General features: G+C 35.7%; 1 protein-coding gene across 1 annotated transcript in view; it reads left to right on the forward strand.

Moving 5' to 3' along the window:
* The window catches only part of CGNL1 (cingulin-like 1), a 41,040-nt gene that overhangs the window by 10,720 nt on the left and 6,076 nt on the right, over positions 1-24,244 (forward strand). Inside the window, exons 9-14 of the mRNA XM_008941469.1 lie at positions 10,449-10,655; positions 10,960-11,064; positions 15,270-15,422; positions 16,009-16,179; positions 18,569-18,730; positions 19,551-19,640. Coding sequence (XP_008939717.1) covers positions 10,449-10,655; positions 10,960-11,064; positions 15,270-15,422; positions 16,009-16,179; positions 18,569-18,730; positions 19,551-19,640 — 888 coding nt within the window. The remainder of the gene's footprint in view (positions 1-10,448; positions 10,656-10,959; positions 11,065-15,269; positions 15,423-16,008; positions 16,180-18,568; positions 18,731-19,550; positions 19,641-24,244) is intronic.

Genomic DNA, 24,244 nt, shown 5'->3' on the forward strand with positions numbered 1-24,244 from the left:
GTTTTGGGAATCAGTCTGCACAAATTATGTTGTTCAGAAAAAGCTGTAATCATCATGTTACACAAAGGCTTATCAAAACCTGACCTTGATTGATTTATTTGGGGTTCATCATACTTCCAGCCTTGTCCTCAAAGTGATAGAACAGACAGTCAGAATTTAGAAGGTGATTAATTTATCAACACATTTAAGGCTGCAATGAAACTTGCAGTCATGTGGGCTTTAACTGACATGTATGTGTTAAGACATGTGATATGATTGAAGAGAAAAAGGAATTTTACTAGAGCAAGTATTTAGTGAAACAGAACAGTAAAAGAGAGTGGTTACCTTCTGCACATATTAAGAACCAAAAGTAAACTCCTTTAAAATAAGAAAGTAATATAGCTTTTTGAGCACTGAAGATGAGAAGCTTTGGGTTTGTTTTTTTTTTTTTTCCCCCCTGTATGTATGAAGCGACTGAATTTAGGTGAATCTATCAAAGAGCTGTAGAGAGCTTTGAAATGAAAGTGGATATTAAATCTTTTTCTACCTAACCTGGTGACACAGTATTTCTTCCTCAAAGCTAATAAAGCTCTCCCACCCAGAGGAAGCATAACAAAAACTAAGCATAACTGCTTAAGCAGTATAAATTATACTGATACATACTGTGTATGCTTTTCTTGTAGAAATGTCTTGGCATATTTAGTTTAAATGTAAAATGAAACAACTAAATTTAGTATATTATGAGAATCATCTAGTTTGGGATAATGCTGTACAAACACCAAAGAGTGTTGTTACTCAAGTTAAAATGAAGACAGAACTGATTGTGGAGCATTGCAGAGACACTTCGGTGCATAAAATGATAGATAAATTTAATGCATGTAACTGTAAAACTATATATAAAAAAAAAACGCCAAAACAATAGCATCCCAACTAACTTGTGCCTCTCTAAGGTGAAATCTTGGTGTTATGATGATTAGCTCTATAAAAACATTGTCTTGAAAGCAGTAAAAGAAACAAATTATATCATAGGAAGTACTTGGGCATAAGAAAGTCACTATGCCCCAGTATGCCTACACCCATAAGTCTGAATCTGCATCCTGAGTACTGTGTCTGAGTATAGTCTGTTCACCTCAAACAAGACTGACAATTGGAGATTTAGAGAAGATGAACCAGGACTTCAAATGCCACTGGTGTTTTTCCTCTGTCCTCTGCTTGTCTGAGGCAGTCTTTGACATACTGAAATAATTTGTTTGTTTCAGTGGTAGAAGCTGGTTAGTAACTGATCTAAACTGTATACAGAATCAAGGAATAGTGGAGTGACTGGTCCAAGTCAATGTTTCCTCTTTCATGACCTTCCTCATCTCCCTGTGTCATTTTCTGCCCTCCTTTACCAGCCATCTAAAAGCCTGGTATGTTTTTGATTGACGTCCAGTGTGGACCTACGAACACAGATGGATTAGGGGAAGGAGAGTGAGGGCGCACAGACAGAAGCATGATGGTGGAACAAAGGCTGCAGGCACTCCTTAAAATAGTCATTGTTATTGGAAACACATATTTTAGAACTGTGTGTGCAAAACCTGGGAGACGGATTGGTTTTGTTTTGCCCTAAGTGTCTGTTCTGTGCATGGAAAGGAAGTTACGTGGTAATAGCATATTTGGTCATGCATGTTTTAGGCACCCACTAAATGAAATACCAAACAAATTATGGAATATTAGCTGTGATGTCAACAAGAATAATAAACATGCCTCTAAAGCTCACTGAAGAGGTAACTTGGTGACTACATCTGTGGTGCTAACACAAGCTTTCTAAGTTCCAGCTCCTCTGGTCTTTTATTTCCATGCAATTTACTCCTCCGTTTGTTTAGTGGGGGCATGTTTGAATGCAGACAGTACCATGAAACAACAACTGAGCGGTTTTTATACTGTACTGTAGAGTCAAGATAGCCTCTGGGCAAAATTATCCTGCAAAGCTCTGTTTGATTTGGATTGGACCACATCTAAACAAGGCAAAAAAAAAAAAGTCTGGTTTATCTGCAATAGTCATTTCACCGTTGTGATCCTTATTCAGCTAGGACTATTTCAGTTAGTCTGGGCTGGGAAAGGGAGTTGATTGGTTGGTTGTGGTTTTTTTTTGTTTGTTTCTGAAAGCTGGCAAGAGCCTGTGCAGTCAGATACTTCTTGAATATCATCAGGAGGATCTCTAATCCATATCAGCAGAAGACAGTATATGTATGTTGAGGTGGTTTGTCCTGTGAAAGTATATGCTTGTTTGTGTATGTTTGTGAAATGGTTGACTGTGTAAGTCCATTCAGTAGGGTACAATGTGAACATAGAACTAGTTAATGTTTTACTCTAGTCTTTCAACAACTTCTGACCTTGAAAAAACTATTAGTATAAGTCAGTCTGAGTAGGTCATGATACATAGCTAGGAGGATAATAAGACATTTATACAGCTACTGGTTGGGAGGTTAATACTTTCCTGCCTCTGGATTTTATAACTTGTGTAGATTTTAGATCATGGCTGTATTGGGAAATGTTCCTTAATAGACTCTGTGTTAAAAACAAAACAAACAAAAAAAAAATAAAAGGGTGTATTCTCAATTTTAAAATTTAGAGATTTCATAACATCTCATAAATGAAAACCTAAGGAGTTTTGGAAACCGTATTAAGGATATGATGCTGTTTAGATCAGTGAAAATGGATGGCCTGGCAGTGGATAAGAAAACAAGTCTTGTCTCTAAACTGTCACAAGTGAATAATTTTTAACCACTTAATAGCTCTAGCTGAAATGGAAGGAAACAAAATCTGACTTGCTTACAGTATTTGTGCCACTTGCTTACTGAATAATCTTTTGAAGTACAGCTGGGTATGCAAGTTGGTTACAGCATACCTGACTAAGAAGTAAAAAAAACATTGACCCTTTTAATAGGTAACTAATTATAGTTAACTTCCAAAGCCGTAGCCATGTGTTCAAATAGGCTAGGCCTCATTTTGAGGTAATGGGAAGAATTAATATAATCAGAAAAACAGTAAGTAAATCTGTTTACGTCATTTAGTCTCTTTTCCACAAGCTTGGATTTATTTTTCGTTTGGCTGAGGGATGTGGGAGGGCCGTAGCCTAACACTCTGTTTTGCTTTTAAGGAGTTTCCACCTTCCGTTTTTAGAAGCATGAGATGTTATTACCTGTGCTATCCAGTGTTACTGTGGTATTCATCTCAGGGCTTCTAACTGCTTTGAGAAATAGTGTCTGAGGTGAGAAGAGTTGCCTAAAGGCACACAGTGGAGAAAAATACTGGAACTACAAACATAAATGTAACACCTGTTATTTGCTAATTGTGATCTTTAAAAACTAAATGACTATACCTAAACAGTACTGATTTCAGAAGCTCTCTTTGCTGAAGAGCTAATAAGGATTACATTATAAGGGCTTTCCCTATGTTGAGAGATACTGTTTTTTTTTCCTTGGGTTGGTTTTGTTTTTCTCTTTGGAAATGACCTGCATGTTACCTAGAGAAATCAGTGTCTATTTGTTTTATTTAAACTTCATTTGTTTATGTATAAAAAGGAGAGGAAAAGACAATAGAAAAGGGATTTGTTAAATCCATCACTGCTACCTGCTCAGGATCATCTGAGGGAGCTAGGTGGCTCTGAATCCTTGAAGCCACATGAAACTTTAACACGTAGTTCAAGAAGTTAACCAACTAGTCCAGCATCGACCTAAGAAGGCAGTCCATGAGACTTTAGAGTTGGTTTCAGCAGACAGTATCTTCCTTGATCCCTTAAGTGTTCCACACCGGGAACAAAATTAAAGGAGCCACACCATTCCTTTATTTTCAGAAGGTTTTGGAAGATTGTCATGTCATTTACTTCAATTCCATAAGTATGAACATGGAACAAGTATTTGAGAGTGTGTTACTTCAATTTAAAAACCTTCTATTTGTGCTCTAGCTCATTTTGAATGGAGATTTATTCTTTGGATTTGTACTTTAAATATGACAATTAAAGAACAAATGGTTAATTAGTTGAATTCAGATTTACTCAGTTGATTCTGGAAGAAAATGTGAAGGTTTTAAGAAAAAATGGCTGAATTATGGCTAATAAACATAGAATCTAGCCAAAATTTAACAATTAATAAGCTGTGAATGAGATACTTGGCTTCCTCTTGCATTAGCTCCGTCTGTATCTTGTAAAGGAACTCTAGAGGTCTTGTACTGTGCAGTCACTGCCAAAGGGGAATTCTACCAGCTGAAACACTGAAGTCAGCCAAAACCATTTTTTAATGATCAGTTACACAACTACTGTCATGTCTTTGCCAGTGTTGAGGGTGTGGTAAAAAAAGGTGTGGAGCAACAAAACATTTTCTGCATTCCTATCCAAGAGGGTTTTTTCAGCATTCAGGTTGAAATAGAATATTTAATTTGCATCTTGAGGACCCTGTGTGTGTGTGTGTGTGTGTTCTGTCCAGTTGCTTTGGATTTACACTGTGAGTGGTGGGAAGAATTTTGATGCCTTTTGTACTAACTGATCTTTTCTTTAAATCTGTTCACTGCTTGTACCAAAGTTGAGAGTCGAGTAGTATATAAATATATTTGCTTTAGTGAGATTTCTGCAACCGAGTAGTTGGAACAATATTTGTTGCTTTATTTAAACTTGGGTTTGGCTAATTTAAACGCATTTTAAAATATTTCTGGACAAGTACACAACTACATACAAGAACACAAGCCCAAACTTCATTAGATTCATTTCTTGTTAGTCAAAACAGCTGGAAGGAGGAAGATGAGAAGTGAGGGACTTGAATGCTGAGGTTCCGTTATGGAGACTACCATCCTTAGGCCCAGAGCTGACAGCTAAATGCCACGTGCAAATGAACTCCAGGAGCGGTGACTGTGCGGGCTCAGATAAGCAGGCTTAGGCTAGGTAAAACTTCATCAGATGTACATACCAAATCAAAGAGTACACATATATATATGTGCGTACCTTCTCTCGCTGTCAGCCATCTCTTCAGAGTTAAATGTAGCTTTGTATTCACTGAAACACAAGGTTACAATATTTCATTTATCAATATTTTTCAGACTTTGTGGATCTTAAGAGGAAGGTATTATTCCTTGAGAGATCAGAGATATGGAAATCTGAATGTGAAACAGGCTAAACGTAGGGAATAGAAGGCACTAAATGCCCGGGAAGACAGACAGAGAACAGACAGATTGGAAGGAAAGACAAAGCAAATGTAGGCAAACAAACATAACAAGGAAAATGCTTCAGGGCTTTTACCTTACATAAATATAATTCCATAATACAAAATAGTAAAAAGTTGGTTTGCTAAAACATACTGCTACAACTAGCAAGTGGGAGTAAAAATAAATAAGCATGTTTCTTATATCATAGGGAAGAAACTATAGTCTTGGGATTGAGATACGTTAATTTTAGGATTCAAAGAGCCCAGTTCAGTGCTTGATTTTATTTTTTTAATAATTATTTTATTTTTTGTCCCCCTGTTTTTGGGATCATTGGGGGTCTTTTTGTTGTTTGGTTGATGTTTTGGTTTGATTTTGGGTTGTGTTTTGTTTTTTTTTTTTGGTATGGCAAATATGTCTGAATATACAGTATTTAATTCCAGCTTTTCTCTTCAAGAATCTTGTTTAACCAGTTTTGTCTGTTGTGTGCTCTGCATGCGTATATGTACATAATCTCATTTGAACTCTCTGAAGAGGCTGATCCATAATTCTGTGAACTAAGGATCACGTTATATTAGCAACGTTTATTAATGGTTTATATTTGATTTAAATCGTTACTCTGTGACCTTTATGCAGTTCTGTTATCATGGGTTAAATTTATATAAACTTAAATGAAATGATTGATGGTAAAAATTCTATCAAAATCCCCAAATATTAAAAGTAGCAATAGCAACATAAAGGATTTATGAATAGCCATCAACAGGAGACATTAACAGATGTATCATTAAGCCTTAACAATATTTTGTTTCATCGCACTGTTTGCGTGTAGCACCATTACATGTAAGTCCTATGTGGACTGTAGGATATGGATCCACAGCACAGTCTGTACATATGAGTTCTCCCTGTCTGGCTTTTTTTCCTTTTTTGCACTTACTAGTCCTGCAGTGTTCAGTTATCCTGCTTTCATCCTCATCACTCTAACCCAGTCTAATTCAATGCTTTTCTAAACAGCTTTCAACTGCTTTTTTTGAATGTGTGAGCCAGTCACTGAATTTTAAATGAAAGCTGTGCCTTCTTGCTCATGTAAACAGAACCAAAGAGAGTAGGATTACTGCTGGCTGTTAAAAGATACCATCTGTTGTACTGTTTAAACTGTCTATGCTGTTGCCATTTTAAGTTTTAGCCTATGAAGTGCAATAATTGACATTCAAAATTTATCAACCTATGTGATAACTGCTCTGTAATTTTAATGCAGTGGTTTTCTTATCGTCTATTGGCATGTTGTATTAGGGGAATTTCATGCAGAATATAGTGGGCCATTTCTAACAACAGAGTGCTAAATTTTACATACGGTCTCTTATGTGACTGGTACTGCCTTCTACTTGCTTGGGACTGGTTGAGTACACAGACAGTGTGGTAGGGTTCCATAGTCAAAGGACACAACAATATATTTCTACTTCAGCAGTGTCTGTGTACAATTTGATAGCTGCTGGCCTGAGCCTCATGTAAGTGTTCAATATATGGATCGGGATCTCTTTGCACCAGATTCTCCCCTAATGGTGTTGGTACAAGGTTTGTCAGAACTGCATTTCAGGGCTTATTTCCTTTGCATATCCTTTCTAATGATAGTTAGGCTCTTTTGTATCATATTCACCTGCCTTTCCAAGAGAGGACCTGAAGGGGAGGTAGAAGGTGATGTGGGGTGCCAGTTAAGACTAACTGAAGAACAGGAGAAGAGAAGAGGTGCAGAGATTTTTTGAAACCCTTACTTGCTCTGGCAGTATGATATGGGATGTGGCACATGTTGCCAAAAGTTTTTATAATCGAGAAGCTTCAGCCAGTGAAGAGCTCAGCATGCAATTCTTATTACAGTGGGGATTTCTATCTAAATTCAGCTGTGTATTTTTTTCATCTGTTTTCTACTCAAAAGTCATCTAAACTGTGTTGTTTAAATTTCACAATCAAATTAAAGATACTCATGTATCATATTTTTTTTCCTAGTGTCATCCAAAAGGTCATCTTCCATTTCTGATGTGTATAGTACAATTGTGTAAGGTAAACTGGTAGAATGGGTACTCCAGTGTTTCTTTTCAGTCTTACCTGTAACAAATTGAAAGGATGTTGAAACAATAGTGTACAGGGAAATATGCCTCGTGAAGAAAACAACTTCTACTCTTCCCCAAAGATATGTAAGAAAAATGCCCACTCTCCAAGTACAGTACAGTAAAGCTCCCCCTAAGTACTGAGAGTTTTCCTACCATCCTGAAAATGTGTATGTGTGTGAGTGTACATGTTTATTATTGGTATTTTTTTAACACATACCACTACCATGTGAAAGAAAGGATTTTTGAACTTAATACCTTAGAGAATTTGTTTGGGAATGCTTCATTCATGTGAAGTTGTAACCCTTATAATCATGCCAAGGTCATTACAGACTTGTGGAGATCTGCAGGTTAAGTTGGGTCACTCAGGCAGCTGGAACTCTAGGAAGGTTTTACATATATACCTGATTCATTTCCAGGATTTTAAATTAGGATAATAAAGATAATACTTGCAACTTGCCCTTTATACTTCTGTACCTTTTATATATATCCACCTGGCATCTTCTTAACTTACTGAAACAAATAGTGAAAAAGAAGAGAAAATACTGGTTTAGTTTTAATTTAAGTGGCTGGAACAGTACCTTGAGATAGTGCACAAGGGAGGCTCAAGCAGATCTCTCAATATGCCTGTGTCAGTGTAGGCTGAAGTTAATTTTGAACCTGTGAGATTAAATGCATGCATATTTGTATTTATGTGTATATTTATCTATGTAGATCTGGGGGTTTCCTTTAGTTGTTTGTATTTGTGTGTGTGTGTGTACTTCTAAGTAAATATTCTTTCCTGTGTTGGGAAAGTAGAGCAAGCGATGGTAGATGAGGTGGAGGAATCTTCAGGTACAGTGTGAGTCTGCTGCAGACCTCTCTTACTGTTCGGCCCTGTGTAGGCGGTTGGATGAAAAAGAACAGACAAATCAACATTCCTTTCCCTGAACTCCCCAGCATGCCTCAGCTGCTTTCACTCAGGTCCAGAAAGGCGAATTGAGACAAAAAGGAGCCACTGGTAGAGTGCTTTCTAATTAGTTAAACTTTGCTGTATGCAAAAAGCAAAAATTAAAGGAATATATAAATGTTACTGAAATTTTAGTATGTGAGAACTTCAAGGATCAACAGGCTTATTTCAGAGCTTTTAGCTAAGTCGTGTACTTAAAAGAACAAGTTTTTTCAGTATTTTCAAAAGACCAGAACTTGTCAGCCTGCTTATGCTGCCAGTTTTTGTATAATAAGTTCATTGACCCCGTAGACAGTCTGAGTGTTTTCTGAGTTAAGGCTTTATCAATCTAATTTGCATGATTTTAAAGCTGTTGATTGCTAGAAAACAATCTAGTGAGGGTGCACTTTTATAGAACGCCCTTTTATAGAACTTCGCTTACTTATTTTGGGGTTGGGGAGAGGAAAATTGGGAGCTGCAATGGAAAACAGCATAACTGAAAAGCGATTTTCATGCTTTCATAAAATGTTTCACAAAATAGTCGCTTCCCAAACTACTCTGTAGAACTTCTTTTGTTTTCACCTAGATAAACACTATTTTGCATGCAAAAAAGTTATGCTTCAGTAATTAATGTGCAATTACCTGTTGTCACCAGATAATGTAGAGGCCGAAGGTATAAATGGATTCAAAAAAGATTAGAGGAATTAATAGATGATACATTAATGGAGGAAGAACAGTGAGAGCTGGGAGTGTGTAATGGGGAAAGGATTGCCTCATAGTAAATCTTCCTCTTTTTTTTCTATAAACACCAGCTATGGTCACCGGAGAGAATACAGGTATAGATTGAGTCATATGTCTGTTCTGCTGTTCTTCCTCTTGTTTAAGTTCTTAATGTAGAAGGCAGCGGGCCTTATACATGGGCACCAGATCTTTTTACAGAGTATTGCTATGTGTGTGACCCTGAATGCCCAAGACTAAGAACTACAAACTATATCTTAGCTTCCTTTATGTTCTTTGGAGGCTATTCTGCCTGAAAAGTCAGTGAAGAGCAAATTAAATGCTTCTAGCACTTTACTCCAGAGAACTAAATGCTTACAAGTACATACCTGATCTGTGTTATACTATAGCAGTATAGATAGTATAACAATGCAGACACATACTTGCACTCACAGTTTCCAAAATAAATGGTAGGGTGTTTTAGAAAGGGTAAATGGTGAGACTGAGACTAAGCTGATGATTAGCTCTGAAAAGTTACAAGCTGCAGGCAGTTGCCCTGCCCAAAAGAAATCTGTCTTCACGTATGATAAATTTTGATGAGTAGTTTATTATAATTTGTCTTTGTGCCATAAGTTGATTTGAGTTTCTGAAATAATACAGTGTATCTTTTTGAATACAAGTTAAAATCAGTAGCTGAACTCCTTCCACCCTCAGGCAGCAACTGAAAACCAAGCAGGACTGCTGAGTAAGTACAGCCCCAAGCGTGAGCTTTATGATATGTAGACAGAGCTACACCAATACCGCTATGAGGTACTTCCAGTCTCGCTTGCTTGTGCATGCCTGCTCACCATCTGCTCTGCTGTGCTGGCACAGAACTTCGTGGGACTGTGTTTTGAAGTGGAGTGACACTTTTTTCCAGTGACACTTTCTTCTTCCACCTTTTTGGGTTTTTTTTAAGTGTCAAAATCCCTTTGTATTTATCTGTATGTGTATATATTACAATTGATTCTGTTCCCTAAATTGATTTACTATACAGCCCTACAAACAGTTGTGTGTATGTGGACTGTTGTTCATTAATGCTTGGAACAAGCAGTGGGGTGAGACTGTCTCAATATTGTGTTGCTGTGGAAGACACTCTTCATCAATATGTTCTTCCAAAAATGTTCATTTGACTGTTGAAGTCTGTTAAGATTTTCATATTACTTAGAATTACCTAACAATGGGATTTGGTAATTAAAATATTTTAGGACAATAAAGAGGAAGATGTTAAGGTGAAAATATGTCGTGACAGGCATAAGACTGTTCAGGTGTTGTATGTTACTTTCACACATAGGTATGCCTGAGGAGAAAAAGTGCTCCTTGTATGTTCTACCACAATAATGCAAATAATGAGAATGCAGGTTTGTAATGCATACAGACTTTAAGTTAAATACTTTGTTGACATCTTAGTGTTATATCCTAGCTTTATTTGCTGTGTGCCATATGAAATTTCTGTTGGAAAACAGTATAATTTTTTTTTTAAATGTGACAAAATTTGTTTTCACTAGAGTGCTGCCGTCCTTGCCAGTGAAAGAAATACGGCCGAAGAGGTGCGAAATAGTATAGAAAATCAAGTCAAAGAGCTGACTGAGGAAAATGAGCAGTTGAAAAGAATAGTTGATGAGCTAGAGAGTAAAATTGAAGAGCTGCACAAACAAATTGATAATGTGAAAGGAGAAGAAAATTCAGTGAAGGCAAAAATAAAGAGATACGAGGTAAGTTAAGAAAGCAAGCCTCTTAAGTAAGTCATGTCCTGTTTGGAGAGGATACATTGTAGAACAAAAGCTGACAAAGAGGAGGAAATGTCATTGGGAAGGCTAAGCAAAACCAGCAGGTTGCCAAGAAGGATGCAGTTTGCTGACATGATTTGTCTGGTGAAAACCAGTGTGCAAGCAAGTCACAGCTTGGAACTGGGGAGATCAGCCATAGACCAGAGTGAACATACTTTAAAGCTCATGTTTTTTGTCAGGTTAAAGGCCGTGCCACTCTTTCTAAATGTATCAAATCGTATCATTGCAGGAAGAGAAGCAACAATTAGAAGAAGCCTGGAAGCATGCTGAAAAGGAGGCAAAGGAATTGGTAGTGTTTAAAATGTCTTTGGAAAGACAACTAGAAGATATGCAGGTAAGAACAAGAGCAATTTGGAATATATAAATTTTAAATTTTCGGTTTACCTAAGCCACCATTGCTTTCTGCAGAGTAACTTCCTATTCTTTTTGAAGTACGTTTTGTTTTAAACTCCAGACCTCGTTACAATGTTCAAATATGTCCTGAAGGCATAGTATCATACAGTTAAGAATGGTTTTCTTGCTAAAGAGGGGGTTTGTGGTTCTATTTATTTATTTATTTATTTTTCCATGGATCTAGCGAAATTTCAGGGAGCTGAATTACAAAATAAACTGCCTAAGTTTTTATAAAACTGTTTTATTATTTTGAGTGATCATTCAGCTCTGCTTGTGCAAAGGTATTTACTTGTAAAATAATAAAAAGGTGTACTTGGATATAAATTAAAATATTGGTAGTAGACAAATATCAGGAAATTTGCTTATCTTTTTATGAACCTGTCTGATTTGCGAATGTTGCATGGAACTGGTATATTTGATCACATAAACCTGAGAAGTTTAACACATATCAATATGACTTGCAGCCTCTTAAACTCTGTGTGAAGTCCTCATTCCACCTTCCTCCTCAGTACACTCAGTATCCAGGAAAGGATATGTTTTCTCTCAGATTAGTTCAGAAATTAATCACATGGAGAATGCATCTACTGACAGCAGTTGAGAGGGATGTTGGCATGATTCAGATGGATGGAAAATTCAGATCTGTTTAGTAAGAAGGTGAATGTGTGTAAATCTTAAAACTTGTCTTATTGATATCATATTCTGTATCTGAAAAAGTTGCAAACCTAATCTCTCCTCTTTGTAATACATTTTACATGTACCAAAGAAGCATCTGTTTTGACATTTTCAGAGAGTTCAGAATTCTCTTAGTTTTGCCTCTACAAGCAAAATTTTTAAGTGATTTGTCAAACAAGTCAACTCAAAAGTGAGGTACATGATTGCTAGTGGCCCGTTTTTAATTGAGCAAATGTTTTCCCTTTTTGTCTTCAACACAAATTTTACTGTTCTGAAAATCTGAAAATGAAACTTGTCTAAAAGTGGATTATAAACCAGGGGAAGATTGTGTTAATGAGCATGTTCTCATTGTTCAGTTAATTATGGTAAAAGGAAAAAAAAATAGCAACAGCAAGAAACTAACACAATGTCTTTAAAATGGAATGTGCTTCAAGAATATAAGGTTTAAACAGGATGGGTAAGGAAGTTTTTTTTCTACAAAATGGTGTTTTTAAGCTGATGTTCCTTGTACCTACGTCAGTAAGTGTTTCATATGAGGCTTTTGGTGTTTTGTTTTTTTTTTTTTTTCTTTTTGAATCTTTCTCTGTTCTACCTCACTGATTCTCCAAATCTGCTTGCATGTATTGTCGACAGTCTGCGCAGTCACAGTGGATGGACCATTGCTCATCATCGTCTTACATTTTAGCACTGTTCTCTGAGAACTCCCTTCTACCACAGTCCGGCTTGACCTTCCTGTACAACATGAGTCAATGCAGCATATGCATCTTCTGCATCTTGATTAGCTTTGGGTCAAGATGCTTGAAAACTGTGTTTTTTCTTTTTTGTTTACATATCCTTCAGAGAATCACACCAAGTAATGCTGCCTTCTGTCTGGGTCTCCGAATTAAAGAAATAAGGAAAAGTGGCAGAAGAGTCTGTCTAGTCATGTTATTCACAACTTGTATCTAATTCCGGGTGCACCAAATTTCATCCTATTTCAGATTCTATGCTCTTTTGTCCACTGGTTACAAGCACTAATGGACTTCAGGATGTAATCAGTAGGCCCTTTTGCATAGAACAATGCAGCCTTTCTGTCTTTAGAGTTTTGCTTGTTTTAAAGAATGATGTTGTACAGTAGGCTGATTTGGCCTTGTGTTACCTTTGCCAATTTAGACAACAGACTTTGGCACAGTAATAGTGCTTATCATGTAGAAACTTAATTCCTGGCTGGCCTGTCTTGCTTTTTTACAAAATGCAAATTATTTTTAATGGTGGACTAGCGCAAGAAAGACAATGACAATACAAATAGAATTTTAACAGTGACTGTAATTGTAGCCAAATCTATTCCTTCTCCATCCCAGATTTCTACTCGAAGAAGCTAAAGCTGGAATGCACCTAATTATTGTTACAGACAGTTTGTTTTAGTGCTTTTGTCTAAAATCTATCTCAGTATATATTGAAATTTTCGTTATGGAGGGTGAGGCAAGTAGTATTTCTTGTAGTGTCTCATGCTGTGTTATAACGTCTGTTTTAGAGTAGTCTCCTCTATGTAGTCCGCTATTTCAAAAAATTAAATACAACTTAATATTGTTGCAACATTGAGAAGACTTTTGGAAGTTTCAGGAGGTCTCTTTTGTAAAAGAAAATAATGTAGTATAATTAAATGTGTTTTGCACTAGTAATATATTTTATTGGTAATAGTAATGCACTATTACTATATTCTGTGCTTGAATTAATCAGAATGCAAGATCCTTTCCATGGGGAAGAATAAGAAAGTTATTTTTTCATTGTGATAAGGAATAGCAGGCACATAGATGTTGCAGAGCACTCTTAAGTTGACTTATATACTTAATTTTCAGTTATCAGTTGAAAGAAATTACTAACTTGCAAAGACAATGTTCAACTAATATTGTTTGGCAAAACAAAGAAGTATTACAGTAATCTTATAGGTCACTATGAAAACAATTTGCTTCCTTTGTTTTTCCCCATTTTGTTTTCTTCTCTGGGTATGTGGAAATGTGCGTTCTGTTGTTGCACTATAGCTCTCTGTCTTCTGGAATACTGTCTGTTCATCAACCTGAAATTGAGAAATACCGCTGTAAAGTTAGCCTGACTTGCACTGCCATAATGCATAAGCTTCTTCACAAAGTGATTAATTGTCCCTACAGAATGGCTGTAAATTGGCAACTGGGAAACTGTTTACTTAACTTGAAGTTACACTGTAACTGACAGGCCAGCCAACTCTAGTGAAAAATTACTCTCGGATTTTTGTATGTGCAGGGGACTCAAATTAGAGGTCATACTTGAGTTGACTATTGAAGTTGTCCCATAGGGCATCCCAGATTTCAAATATTGAAATTGAATATAGTGTACTGAAAGGCTAGATGCTGAGGAAGCTGCAGCATTTGGATAGTCAGTAGTGATGTTTCCATTGCATCATGTTTTTTAATATTTAAGATAAGAAAGATGATATAAAAATATAAATAAATATTGATGATATTTAAATAAAGATAATAAATATATGTAAAATAGAAGTTCCTTTTTTTCTAGCGTGTCCTATTGGTCTATCTCAAATGTTAAGTTAAAATAGACATGCTAATTTTTATCAGTACTCTTTTATCAGCTAGTCCAGCAAAGGGAAATACCGTATCCTAATTTGTGTTGCCCAGGGAAAATGATTATTTATGAGAACTGCATATTACATGTTATTTCCACTGGAAAATATTACAAGCATGAAGTAATATCTATTGCAATGCAGGGTTTTTATTACATAAATCAAAGATAATTTCTGTTGCAATGCTCAGTTTCCATTAGGAATATTTTTACCTATTATTGTTATCAAGTTCCTGCTGGCTACATTTTAGCAAAACAAGAAGGACTTTATCATGCTTCAGTTGTGATTTCACTATTTGAAGAATAAGTTATTCTATGGTATAGTTACTAGCTAGATCATATGGATCATAATATGGACACATATCAAATAGATTTTGAGAATAAAATTATGCAGTAGTAGCGTAAGAAAACCACCATTTCCAGACAGATAAATTTCATCAAGCCCAGAGAACTATCAGCTATTACACACTTTTCCGGAGAGAACAGTTGTGCGTGTGAGCCGTCGGATGGTGTATCAAAACCTTGTTATTTGGTAATAAACAACACCGCTGTTAATTTTTTTACTCTACACATACCCAGAGAAGCATTCGCTTTCTCTAGTCAATAATAAATATTAGCTGACAGAAGAGGAGGAAACAGTGGTTTACGAATTTAGAGGAAGGATGAAGCACTGCATCACTAATGTTTGTCCTATACTGGCTAGTAAACTGTAACTGCATAAACATTTCTTTTAATTATTTAAGTTTATCTAAATGTTACAAAAGTGGTAAAAGCAGTGGTGGTATTACTGCCGCATGGAGAGCATTATTCCTTTAGAATTACATTATAGCATTAGAAAAAAGAGTCTACATTTCATTGTGTATATTTCTTGACCTACTGCAGGGGAACATCCGTTGTATTTCACAGGAACGACAACAGTTAATTGAGCAGCTGAAAGATGAAACTCACCAGAAGGAACAGTTAAAACAGATAAAGAATGAGATGGAGAATGAACGACGGCAACTGAACAAGATTATTGAAAAGTTACAGGAGGAGGTATGAGTTCACTCCAAAGAGGCTGCAGGAATCTGAGTATCTAACAGACAGAAGCAGAAGAACTTGCCAAGTTGTAAAGAGTAAAATGTGTAAAACGTTTTAAAACGTGTAAAAAATAATGAAATGCAAACTTTATTAGCAGTCTCTTTAACCTAGAGACTATCAGTAAAAGCTTTCAGGGCTGGAATAACAGTTACAGCAGTATTTTTGGGTTGTAGAGCTGATTCCCAAAACGCTACATCATTGGACTTGTTTTGCCATCTCTGTGTAGTCTGTACAACTTAATACAGATACACTGGTAGTATGACGGTGAAGTTCATTACATCAGATGGATGAACCGCTGACAGACAAAAAGAGACCAGCCTTGCCAAATGTACTGTTAGAAAATAACCTTACTGGTTTTTGTATGCGCGCTTCTGCGGAAAAATTTGTTTCTTTGGGAACATATTTGGCAAATTTTCCATTTGAAAATACTGGGCTGAATATCAAAGCTGGTGGAAAAAAACCTTTTGGTGTATTAAGCGGGATAGAATGTTTCATGCCACTATTTTAAGGAAAAAAAAAATTACATGTACTTTTTCCCCAGATGTCTGAAATGGTAGAGGTCTCAAGAACATCAACTCTGGAGCTTCAGAACCAGCTTGATGAATACAAGGAGAAAAATCGCAGGGAACTTGCAGATGTTCAGAGACAATTAAAAGAGAAGAACCTTGAGGTAGAAAAATCGCGCCTGACAGCCATGAGACTACAAGATGAGGTAATGACTCATAAGTTCACTGACAAAGTCTAACCTTTGACCTAGCATTCAGCTCAGATAGTTTTCAAGACAATGAGTATTTGCTATCATGGTTTTGTGTACTTCATCGTTAGAGACTAATCTCAATCACTGTGCTTTCGTGTTTCATTCATCTTGGTGATCAGCGTGTTACTTCTGCCAGGGAAATGGGATTTCCAGTTCATGACAGATAAATGCAGTGTTTGACAGATGAATGTGTCTTAAGTGATATGACAAGGATGATCCATTGATGATTTGCTGCTCTTTTAATGACTGAGAATGTGGAAATATTCTCGAATTAGGGGGGAAAAAAAAGTTATCTAGGAAAAAAAAAAAAAAACGCCCAGAAAACCCAAAACACACAAACACACTCACACACACAAAAGAAAACAAAACAAAACACCCCCACCCACCCCCAACTTCTAGCTCTAAATGAGTTGATACACATTCTACTCTTCCTTCATAGGAGCCAAGTTGCAGATATTAATGACAAAGGTGTTTGTGCAACCAAGAAACAACCACAATCTTGAAATGTCTGTGTCTTAGCTTGTAAATTTTGCCATACAGGCAATCCAGTCTTTTAAAGATCTGCATATACTTGTTCCACAATTGGAAAAGCTATGACAATACACTGGTCACAGATGTTTTCTGTGTGTAGAATATTTTGATGGTTTGATTTTTTCTAGTTCAGAACTTCTCTTATGGCTACCCTCTCCCCTTAACAAGCAAGTTTTATATTCAGTTGAAAAGAACAACAACAGAAGAAAGTTTCTTGTATTATTCTGTTTTCTTTCTGTTTTTATTCCATTCAGGGATGGAGAGCCTTTTTAAAGGGATGGAGAGTTATAATGAAATGTGAAAGATAAAACCGGGATATTGAGAACGTGGGTCTTAATTTATATGAGATATTACCTTAAGTTAAATGAGAATAGATAGCCTAACTAGAAGATATGCAAATGTGTGTGTGTAAATATATATTCGCACTGTTTAGTTATGAAAAATTTCCAGTGTTATCTATTACAACTATGAAACAAACACAAAGAAAAAATTTCAGAACAAAATAAACTTTCATTATTTGACAAGGAGATAACCCAAACACTATATAAAGGACAAAACATTGCTAGTTGTGGAACCATGAGGCAACATTTATAATCCTAGGGCTTTAGTATGACAGCTAGCTGCAAAAGAGGGAACAAAATCTGAAAATATAGGATAGGCAGGTTAAACAGCAGAATTTCTAGAAGAGAGATTAAATATTCACGACAAGTCAAAGTCTTTATTATCCTCTTTTGTGGTTAACAAGAAGTACAAGTAGCTAGTCCTTCCTTTCAACATAAAAGAGTCTGTTGGTCAAAATTGTCTTGGGTAGGTGTCATAGTATGCCACACATTTTTTTTGCGAGTGTCATCAAAAGCCAAGGGTTTTAGTGGTTATGGCAACATAAGTATCGTCTTCCTGTTCCACAAGAAGAACTATGAAATAGTCTCACAAGGCGGTGATGGAGTTCTTCTTCATTGCTGCATTTCTTGTAAATTCTCTCTGGATACTTAAAAGATACCAATTTTGAAAGTTGTCCTCCAGTGGCATTCTAAAACATTAAATACATATGAAATGCTATTAATATACAGATCTTTGCAGTTAACTAGCTGTTCATCAAGTTATGCAGGTGTCTAATGTTTTGTTGTCAGGACTTAGCAATGGGTAGCAAACACTGAAATAACTAAGTAATACATTATTTTAGCTTTGAAACTAAAATAAGCATTTGTCTAAACAGAGGAAGAATATGGAAGGCTGCATGCTGAAGAAGGAAGCCCTCATCACATATTATATACATTTCAGAAGTTAAGTTACCAAGTATAGGAAATGATCACAGTCTCACCTAAATCCCTGTCATTACTTACATTTTTTTTAAAAGTACTCTGAAGGTTGTAGATAATTTTGAGTATATGCTGTTGTTAGAACAGGTAACTTCTATCCTAAGCAGATAGCCCTACTATATCTGAAAGTTATACTAATATACAAATATGTATCAATTATGTCATCGGTAAAATGATGTCACTGAAGTGCCTCAGACATATAAACTACAAAACAAATAATTATAAATAAATAAACACACACCCCCACACATAAGCCCCCACTATGTATAATTGTCACTGTAAGACTGGTAGTGTGAAGCATCTCTTTGAATCTGATATTTAAACCAATTTTATTTTCTTGGTGCCATCTCGTGGATAAAACAAAAATTACTGTAAAAAGTATATAACACAATGCTTCTGGATCTGTCACGTTTTAGTCAGTCCCCTTTACTGACATCTCTTTTTTACAGGAAGTACGACATAAAAAGTGTGTTACCATAATCTTCTTGTTTCAGATGCGTCTTATGGAAGAAGACTTGAGGGACCACCAGAGAGCTCAGGATGAGGCAATAACAAAAACTCAATTGCTAGAGCAGACTGTGAAAAGCTTGGAATATGAACTGGAAGCCAAAAACCACTTAAAGGATGATCGGGCAAGACAAATCAAATTAATGGAGGTAAAAGACATTTTTATTGGTTGGTATCTCATTAGAACTGTTTAAAATTATTTTGGTATTTCACATGGGTTCTGCCTTGGCAGAAAGATAATAACTTGAGGTTGCTGAAAATCCATATAGTACTACTGCAGGAATTATTCTGGTATACTCTAAAGGTGATTTGTTAGTATATCTGTTGTAGCCTGAATGGTATGTTCTAAATTACAATTGTTCTTTAATTATTTTAATTAACTTTCCTTTGATTTCCTTTATGGTTTATCAGGCAAAATTGTATTATTTCCATTTGTAGGCCCATCACTCAGAACTTCAAAAGTATTTAAAAGTTTAAATTCTATTTATTATCCAATATCAATTGATTTTGGGAGACTAAATAACACACACCATTTCTGACTATGTTGTTACCAGGTTACATAACTGTTCAGTTCAACTGAACTGTTAATTGATTTTCATAAAGGCTATACCATTGTACTCACATGAAAGAAATTTGCCTTTAAAGGTATAGTGTATCTTAGGCATTCTAAAAGCAGTCTCTACAAATATTGCAGAATTTCTCTTATTTTCTTCTAGTTGGTGGGAGTGATTAAAAAGGAAATGAAGCTTCTATCTTACTTCTGAGAGACAAGCAAATTCACTTTAAAGGCTTATTTACCCGCCACCTTTTTTTTCTAGATTCAATATGTGTTTTCAGAATAATTTCACTTTTCAAGCCTAGACTTTCAGACCATTTGAGCCCTTGAAGTTTAAGGAAGAGTGCCCTGATAGCAGTCTGAAAAGGATGTGAAAGTAATATGTTGAAAATTCTTTTCTTTGTTCCCATTAGGACAAGTTATCTCACCTGGAACTTGAGCTTGATGAAGAAAAGACTAATTCGGATTTGTTGTCTGAGAGAATCAGTAGATGCAGAGAACAGGTACTTGAACAAGTTTTCCAATGGTTGTATAATGATGAGCAAATAGCACTATTAGGATCACAAACATTACTGATTACCTAAATGATTAGCGATAGGGTTTATATACTATATTTAATCAGATTATGTAAATAAAAAACCCCAATGTTCACAAGCTTGATTAAATATGCTCTTCTACATCATCACAGACCAATTTTTTCCTGTTTTCCTAACTGGAAAACTGAGACATATTGCATATAAAGACTGAAGACCAGTACCATCCTCTGAAATTCAGCAAGTAACCACTGATGCATGCAAAGATGATGCTGTCTTAGGCTTAGGTGGTGAGGCTATGGGAGAAAACATGTGTTAGAAAATATCTTAGATTGAAAGATCACAAGTTTTTAGCCTTACTGAAAAGTAGGCCAGTGTAGTAGTCTTGATTTCAAAGGAGGACCTTAGGAAATTGTGGAATTAATTAGTGGAGTCAGCTGAACTGAAGATGCTAGCCGGTTTGAACAAAAAGGAAACTTTATCTTCATTACAGGTATAAAAATTGTTTAAAATATAGCCAAGATAGGACAGTTGAAAAGAGTTCTCCACATAAAAGTATCAGTCATTAGTTCCAGAAGTGTTGTATGAGTAGATAGCCCATAAAGAGGGGAAGGATTTATTAACAAGGTTGTGCCTCATGGTACAGAAAATGTAAAGATAAAGTGAGATTTGCCAAGCTGAATGAGACCCGTTGTAGTAGTTTAAACAATTAAGAAAAAGCTTCTTGACTGTGTAAGTAGAAATAAGTTGTGTCATACATCTATGATGGGATATCAGTCAAGATACAAAGTAATGCTGGCATGCCTCCTCAAAGAAATTAATATTTTGTCTCTGTCTTCAGGAAGGGCAGTAAATGTGCAAGTGAGGAAAAAGTGTAGTGGGCTGATGGAAATGAGACATTTTCATCTGGAAATCGCCAAGTCTAAGAGAATGCAGAGTTCGTTGTTCTGAAGAATGGGGCCTTAATAATATTATTCAATATTCCTGAAAGAACTGACCTGTGAAATTATAGGTGCTGTAACAAAGATTTATGATAAACCAGAAAAGTAGAGAATAGGGGCCAATGACTGAAAAAGTGACCGGTACGTTCATGGTTGAGTAGTCAGTATTATGCAAGTTGTTTGTTAGTCCACAGAAAGGAATATGGTAATGTGTCTGTCTTGGAATATCAGGGGCTAGACAGCGTTCTTTGCCTTAGTTTTACATTCTGAAAGATGCAAAACTGATGCGTAACTCATTAGAGCATGTCTACTACTGTAGCTTTACATTAAGTACTGTACCTCATTCGTAATTTCCTAGATGTCTACGAGACAGTTTGCACTGAGGTACAACTCAACAGTCTGTTCTGTTCTTTTCTCTTTCTCCTGGGGAAAAAAAAAATTAAAAAAAATATTACTGACATTTTGTAGAATAGCTTTAATTTCAGAGAGAGAACAGAAAGTAAAATCTTAGGTTCTGTGTCTTTTCAAAAATATTGTATGTTCCACTGAGATAGCAGGAGAGTTTTAAAGGGAGTTAGAACTCAGCTTTCTTTCCTGCGTCCTTGAAACACCAAGGCGTCCCTACTGATCTGTTGGCACTCAGGCTACCGAGATTCTATTTGATTGCAATATTGTCTTTTTCCTATTATTCCATTGATACTGTACAGACTCCCAGTCAGTGGGTGAAATAGAATGTAAAGGACCCCTAAGAATATGGGTTCATGCTATTGTTAAATTATGAAGCATTTAATACTAGAGTTTATGCCTATGTTGTAAGCCTGGAATAAAGGAACCTTGGTCATAGGTGCACTACTGGCTACTATAGCAAATTAATTTGCTAACTGAATGGAAACCTAAAATACAGATGGGTGACCAAAATGTTACATAATGGGTAAAAGACTTGTTTATTTTGAGGTCTGGAGTTTCTCATTTCACAGATGAAAAACAGGTTGCTTTGTTTTGATTTTACACCAGAATGACTAAGTAGTCAAATTGCTAAAGAGTATTTCAGGGTCTGCTAAGCATTTATAAAGACATCAGAAATCGTAATGGATTTGTTTTGGTAGTATCTGAATTTCTGTAAATTTATTTTTCAATTATAAATATGTTATTTTAATATACTGATAATGAACTATAATACTGACATTTCTAGTAAAAACAAATTGAAACAACTGGTTTTATTTTACATAAAGCTCAATGCTTAAATAAACATTGGCAAGGCTGATAGTTCACATTCCATTTACCATGAAGTGTTACCCTTTTTAATTTAAACACCGTTTTGAATGTGGAAATGGCTGCATGAGACACTGTTCTCATCTTCTTACCTCATTCTCAAGAAGTACAGTAACAAAGTGGAAACAGTAGAAAAAACTGGGGGAAAAGTGGATCATATCCTGTTAGGTTTTACATGACAAGGTACTAGCTCTGGAAAGGGAAAAATGGTCAACAAACAAACAGAAAGATAGAGCACTCAGCTGCCCTTCTCAGTCTAAAGCAAGCAGGGACACAGCATATTTTAATACATGATGGTTTTTTTTCTTATAAACAAGCAAAATGAAGTACCTTTTGCCATTTTGGTTTTGCAAATATAATTGAAAAAAATACGTAAGATACCCTCATCAATTCTTGTATTCCATGAAAATGCAAACATGAGTCTGTTCACTTCAGAGCTGTTGCCAATACATGTTGAAAAATGGACTAGGTAGTGTCCATGACAATTTTAGAAAAAATACAGAATGGTAAAATTGCATTTACTGCTTCGTTCTCTTCCTTTTGGTAAAGCATTCTCAATGAGTAGCTGTATGCTTGCTCTTTAGTTGGCAGCAGGTGTGGGAAGAAAACAAATGAAAATGTGGATATGAAGGTTGCTTTTCAGTTATGAAGGATCAAAGGGGTTTGTTTGGTTTTCGCTTGTGTGTTTATTAAACATCGTTATTTTGCTCACATACTTAAGAATCTTGTACGTATATATATGTGTGTGTGTGTATATATATTTTTAATACCTCTCCCCTACTAAGGTATTAACAAGAAGCTTAGGCTGAGTACCTAGTGTGAGATAGTACACAATGGTGATAGCATCTAAAATAATATTAGAAATCATATTGCCTTCACTAATAATGAACTCAACAGCTGCTTCTAATCCTAAAGGTGGCACAAAATAGTGTTATGTCTAATAAGGGTTTTTAAAATCTGATACTATTGCTTTTCTCAATTCTTTGTTGTTAACATTCTTCAAATCCAGCTGTGATAACTATTGCCTTAACCTGCAGAAAATAGCTTATTCTTTTAACATAATTACATTATATTAGATATAGGAAAAGTAGAACGTGATGCACAAAGCTCTACATGGTACATACCCAGAGCCTGTCTTAGCTGCTGTGAAATTCATGAAAAGTTTGAGCACATTTTGGCAGAAAACTTTTTTTTTGCTTCCTTTGTGCATGTTAATTCTGTGTTTACTGATGAAAAGTGCAAGGAGATCAGTGAAAAGAGTTTCCACCTCCCTCAGCAAGAACTGTGTCTTGCTGTTCTTCTCTTTTTACAGGCTCTCTATTTTTCTGTCAGGTTGCTTTTACCATGTGTCCAACAACAGTAGCAGTCATCTTGGGAATATAATAATTGTCCTCAAAATAATTCCTTAATTTGAGATCTTGGGAAGGTTGCACAAATTTGTCACAGCCTTTGAGCACAGTAAGAGCACAGCAGAACTTCAGAGTAGTCTGTTAAGCAAGTTCCTACAAAAAAAAACAAAACCCCTTTCTTCAGTTAACAGTTGCATTTTTAATTAGTCCTTCAATTTACTACAAATTTAGCTTTATTTTTTCCGTGTCCATCTTCATGGCCAAAACAATTACAGCAGAATAAGTCCTATGTAATCCCTAACATAATTTTTTTCCATATATTTCATGACTAAATGCAGGTTTTTTTTACATGACTGATTCCAATTTTTATATCTATAAGAATATTTTCATGCAAAATATTATTTTACTATATAATGTACAAATTATTAATAGACTTCTAAGTGACAGTAAGAGCTTTCAGGAGATTACCTGGCTGCTGAGAACACAACCACATGCCAACGTTTGTAGTCCAGTAACTGTTACGACCTTAGTTTTCAGGAATGCTTTCTACTGTTCTGAAACCATACTGTGACATAATATATGCAACCGCACGTGTTGCTACCACTGTTTGTATTCATGTACTTGTTTCAAAGTTACAGAAACAGTATGACTTCTTTTAAACATGTGATTAACCAAAATAAATCTTGTAGTGTTATAAAGTGGTAGAAAAAAAAAAAGGGGCCTAAGGTAAAATTTAACATTCTGTGCTTGTTTAACCTTCACATTCTTAATATTGCTTTTAGATTTTTTCATGCAAGAATTCCCAGGGGCTTTTCAAAGACCTTTATTGAGATAAATCTGTAACTTAGAAATGCTTAGGTGTGATGGTGTGTTCATGCACGTTCATTTGTTAAGCAGGGAGAAATGCTGTAGCCATTGAAACCTTGTCAGTCTTTTTGCAGGTACAGTAGTTCGCATAGATGTTCACTGTGTTCCTCAGGTGATAGTCATCATAGTAAACATTGTGTAGGGA

This window comes from Merops nubicus, unplaced genomic scaffold (assembly GCF_000691845.1).
Source record: "Merops nubicus isolate BGI_N331 unplaced genomic scaffold, ASM69184v1 scaffold32725, whole genome shotgun sequence".
Classification (NCBI taxonomy): domain Eukaryota; kingdom Metazoa; phylum Chordata; class Aves; order Coraciiformes; family Meropidae; genus Merops; species Merops nubicus.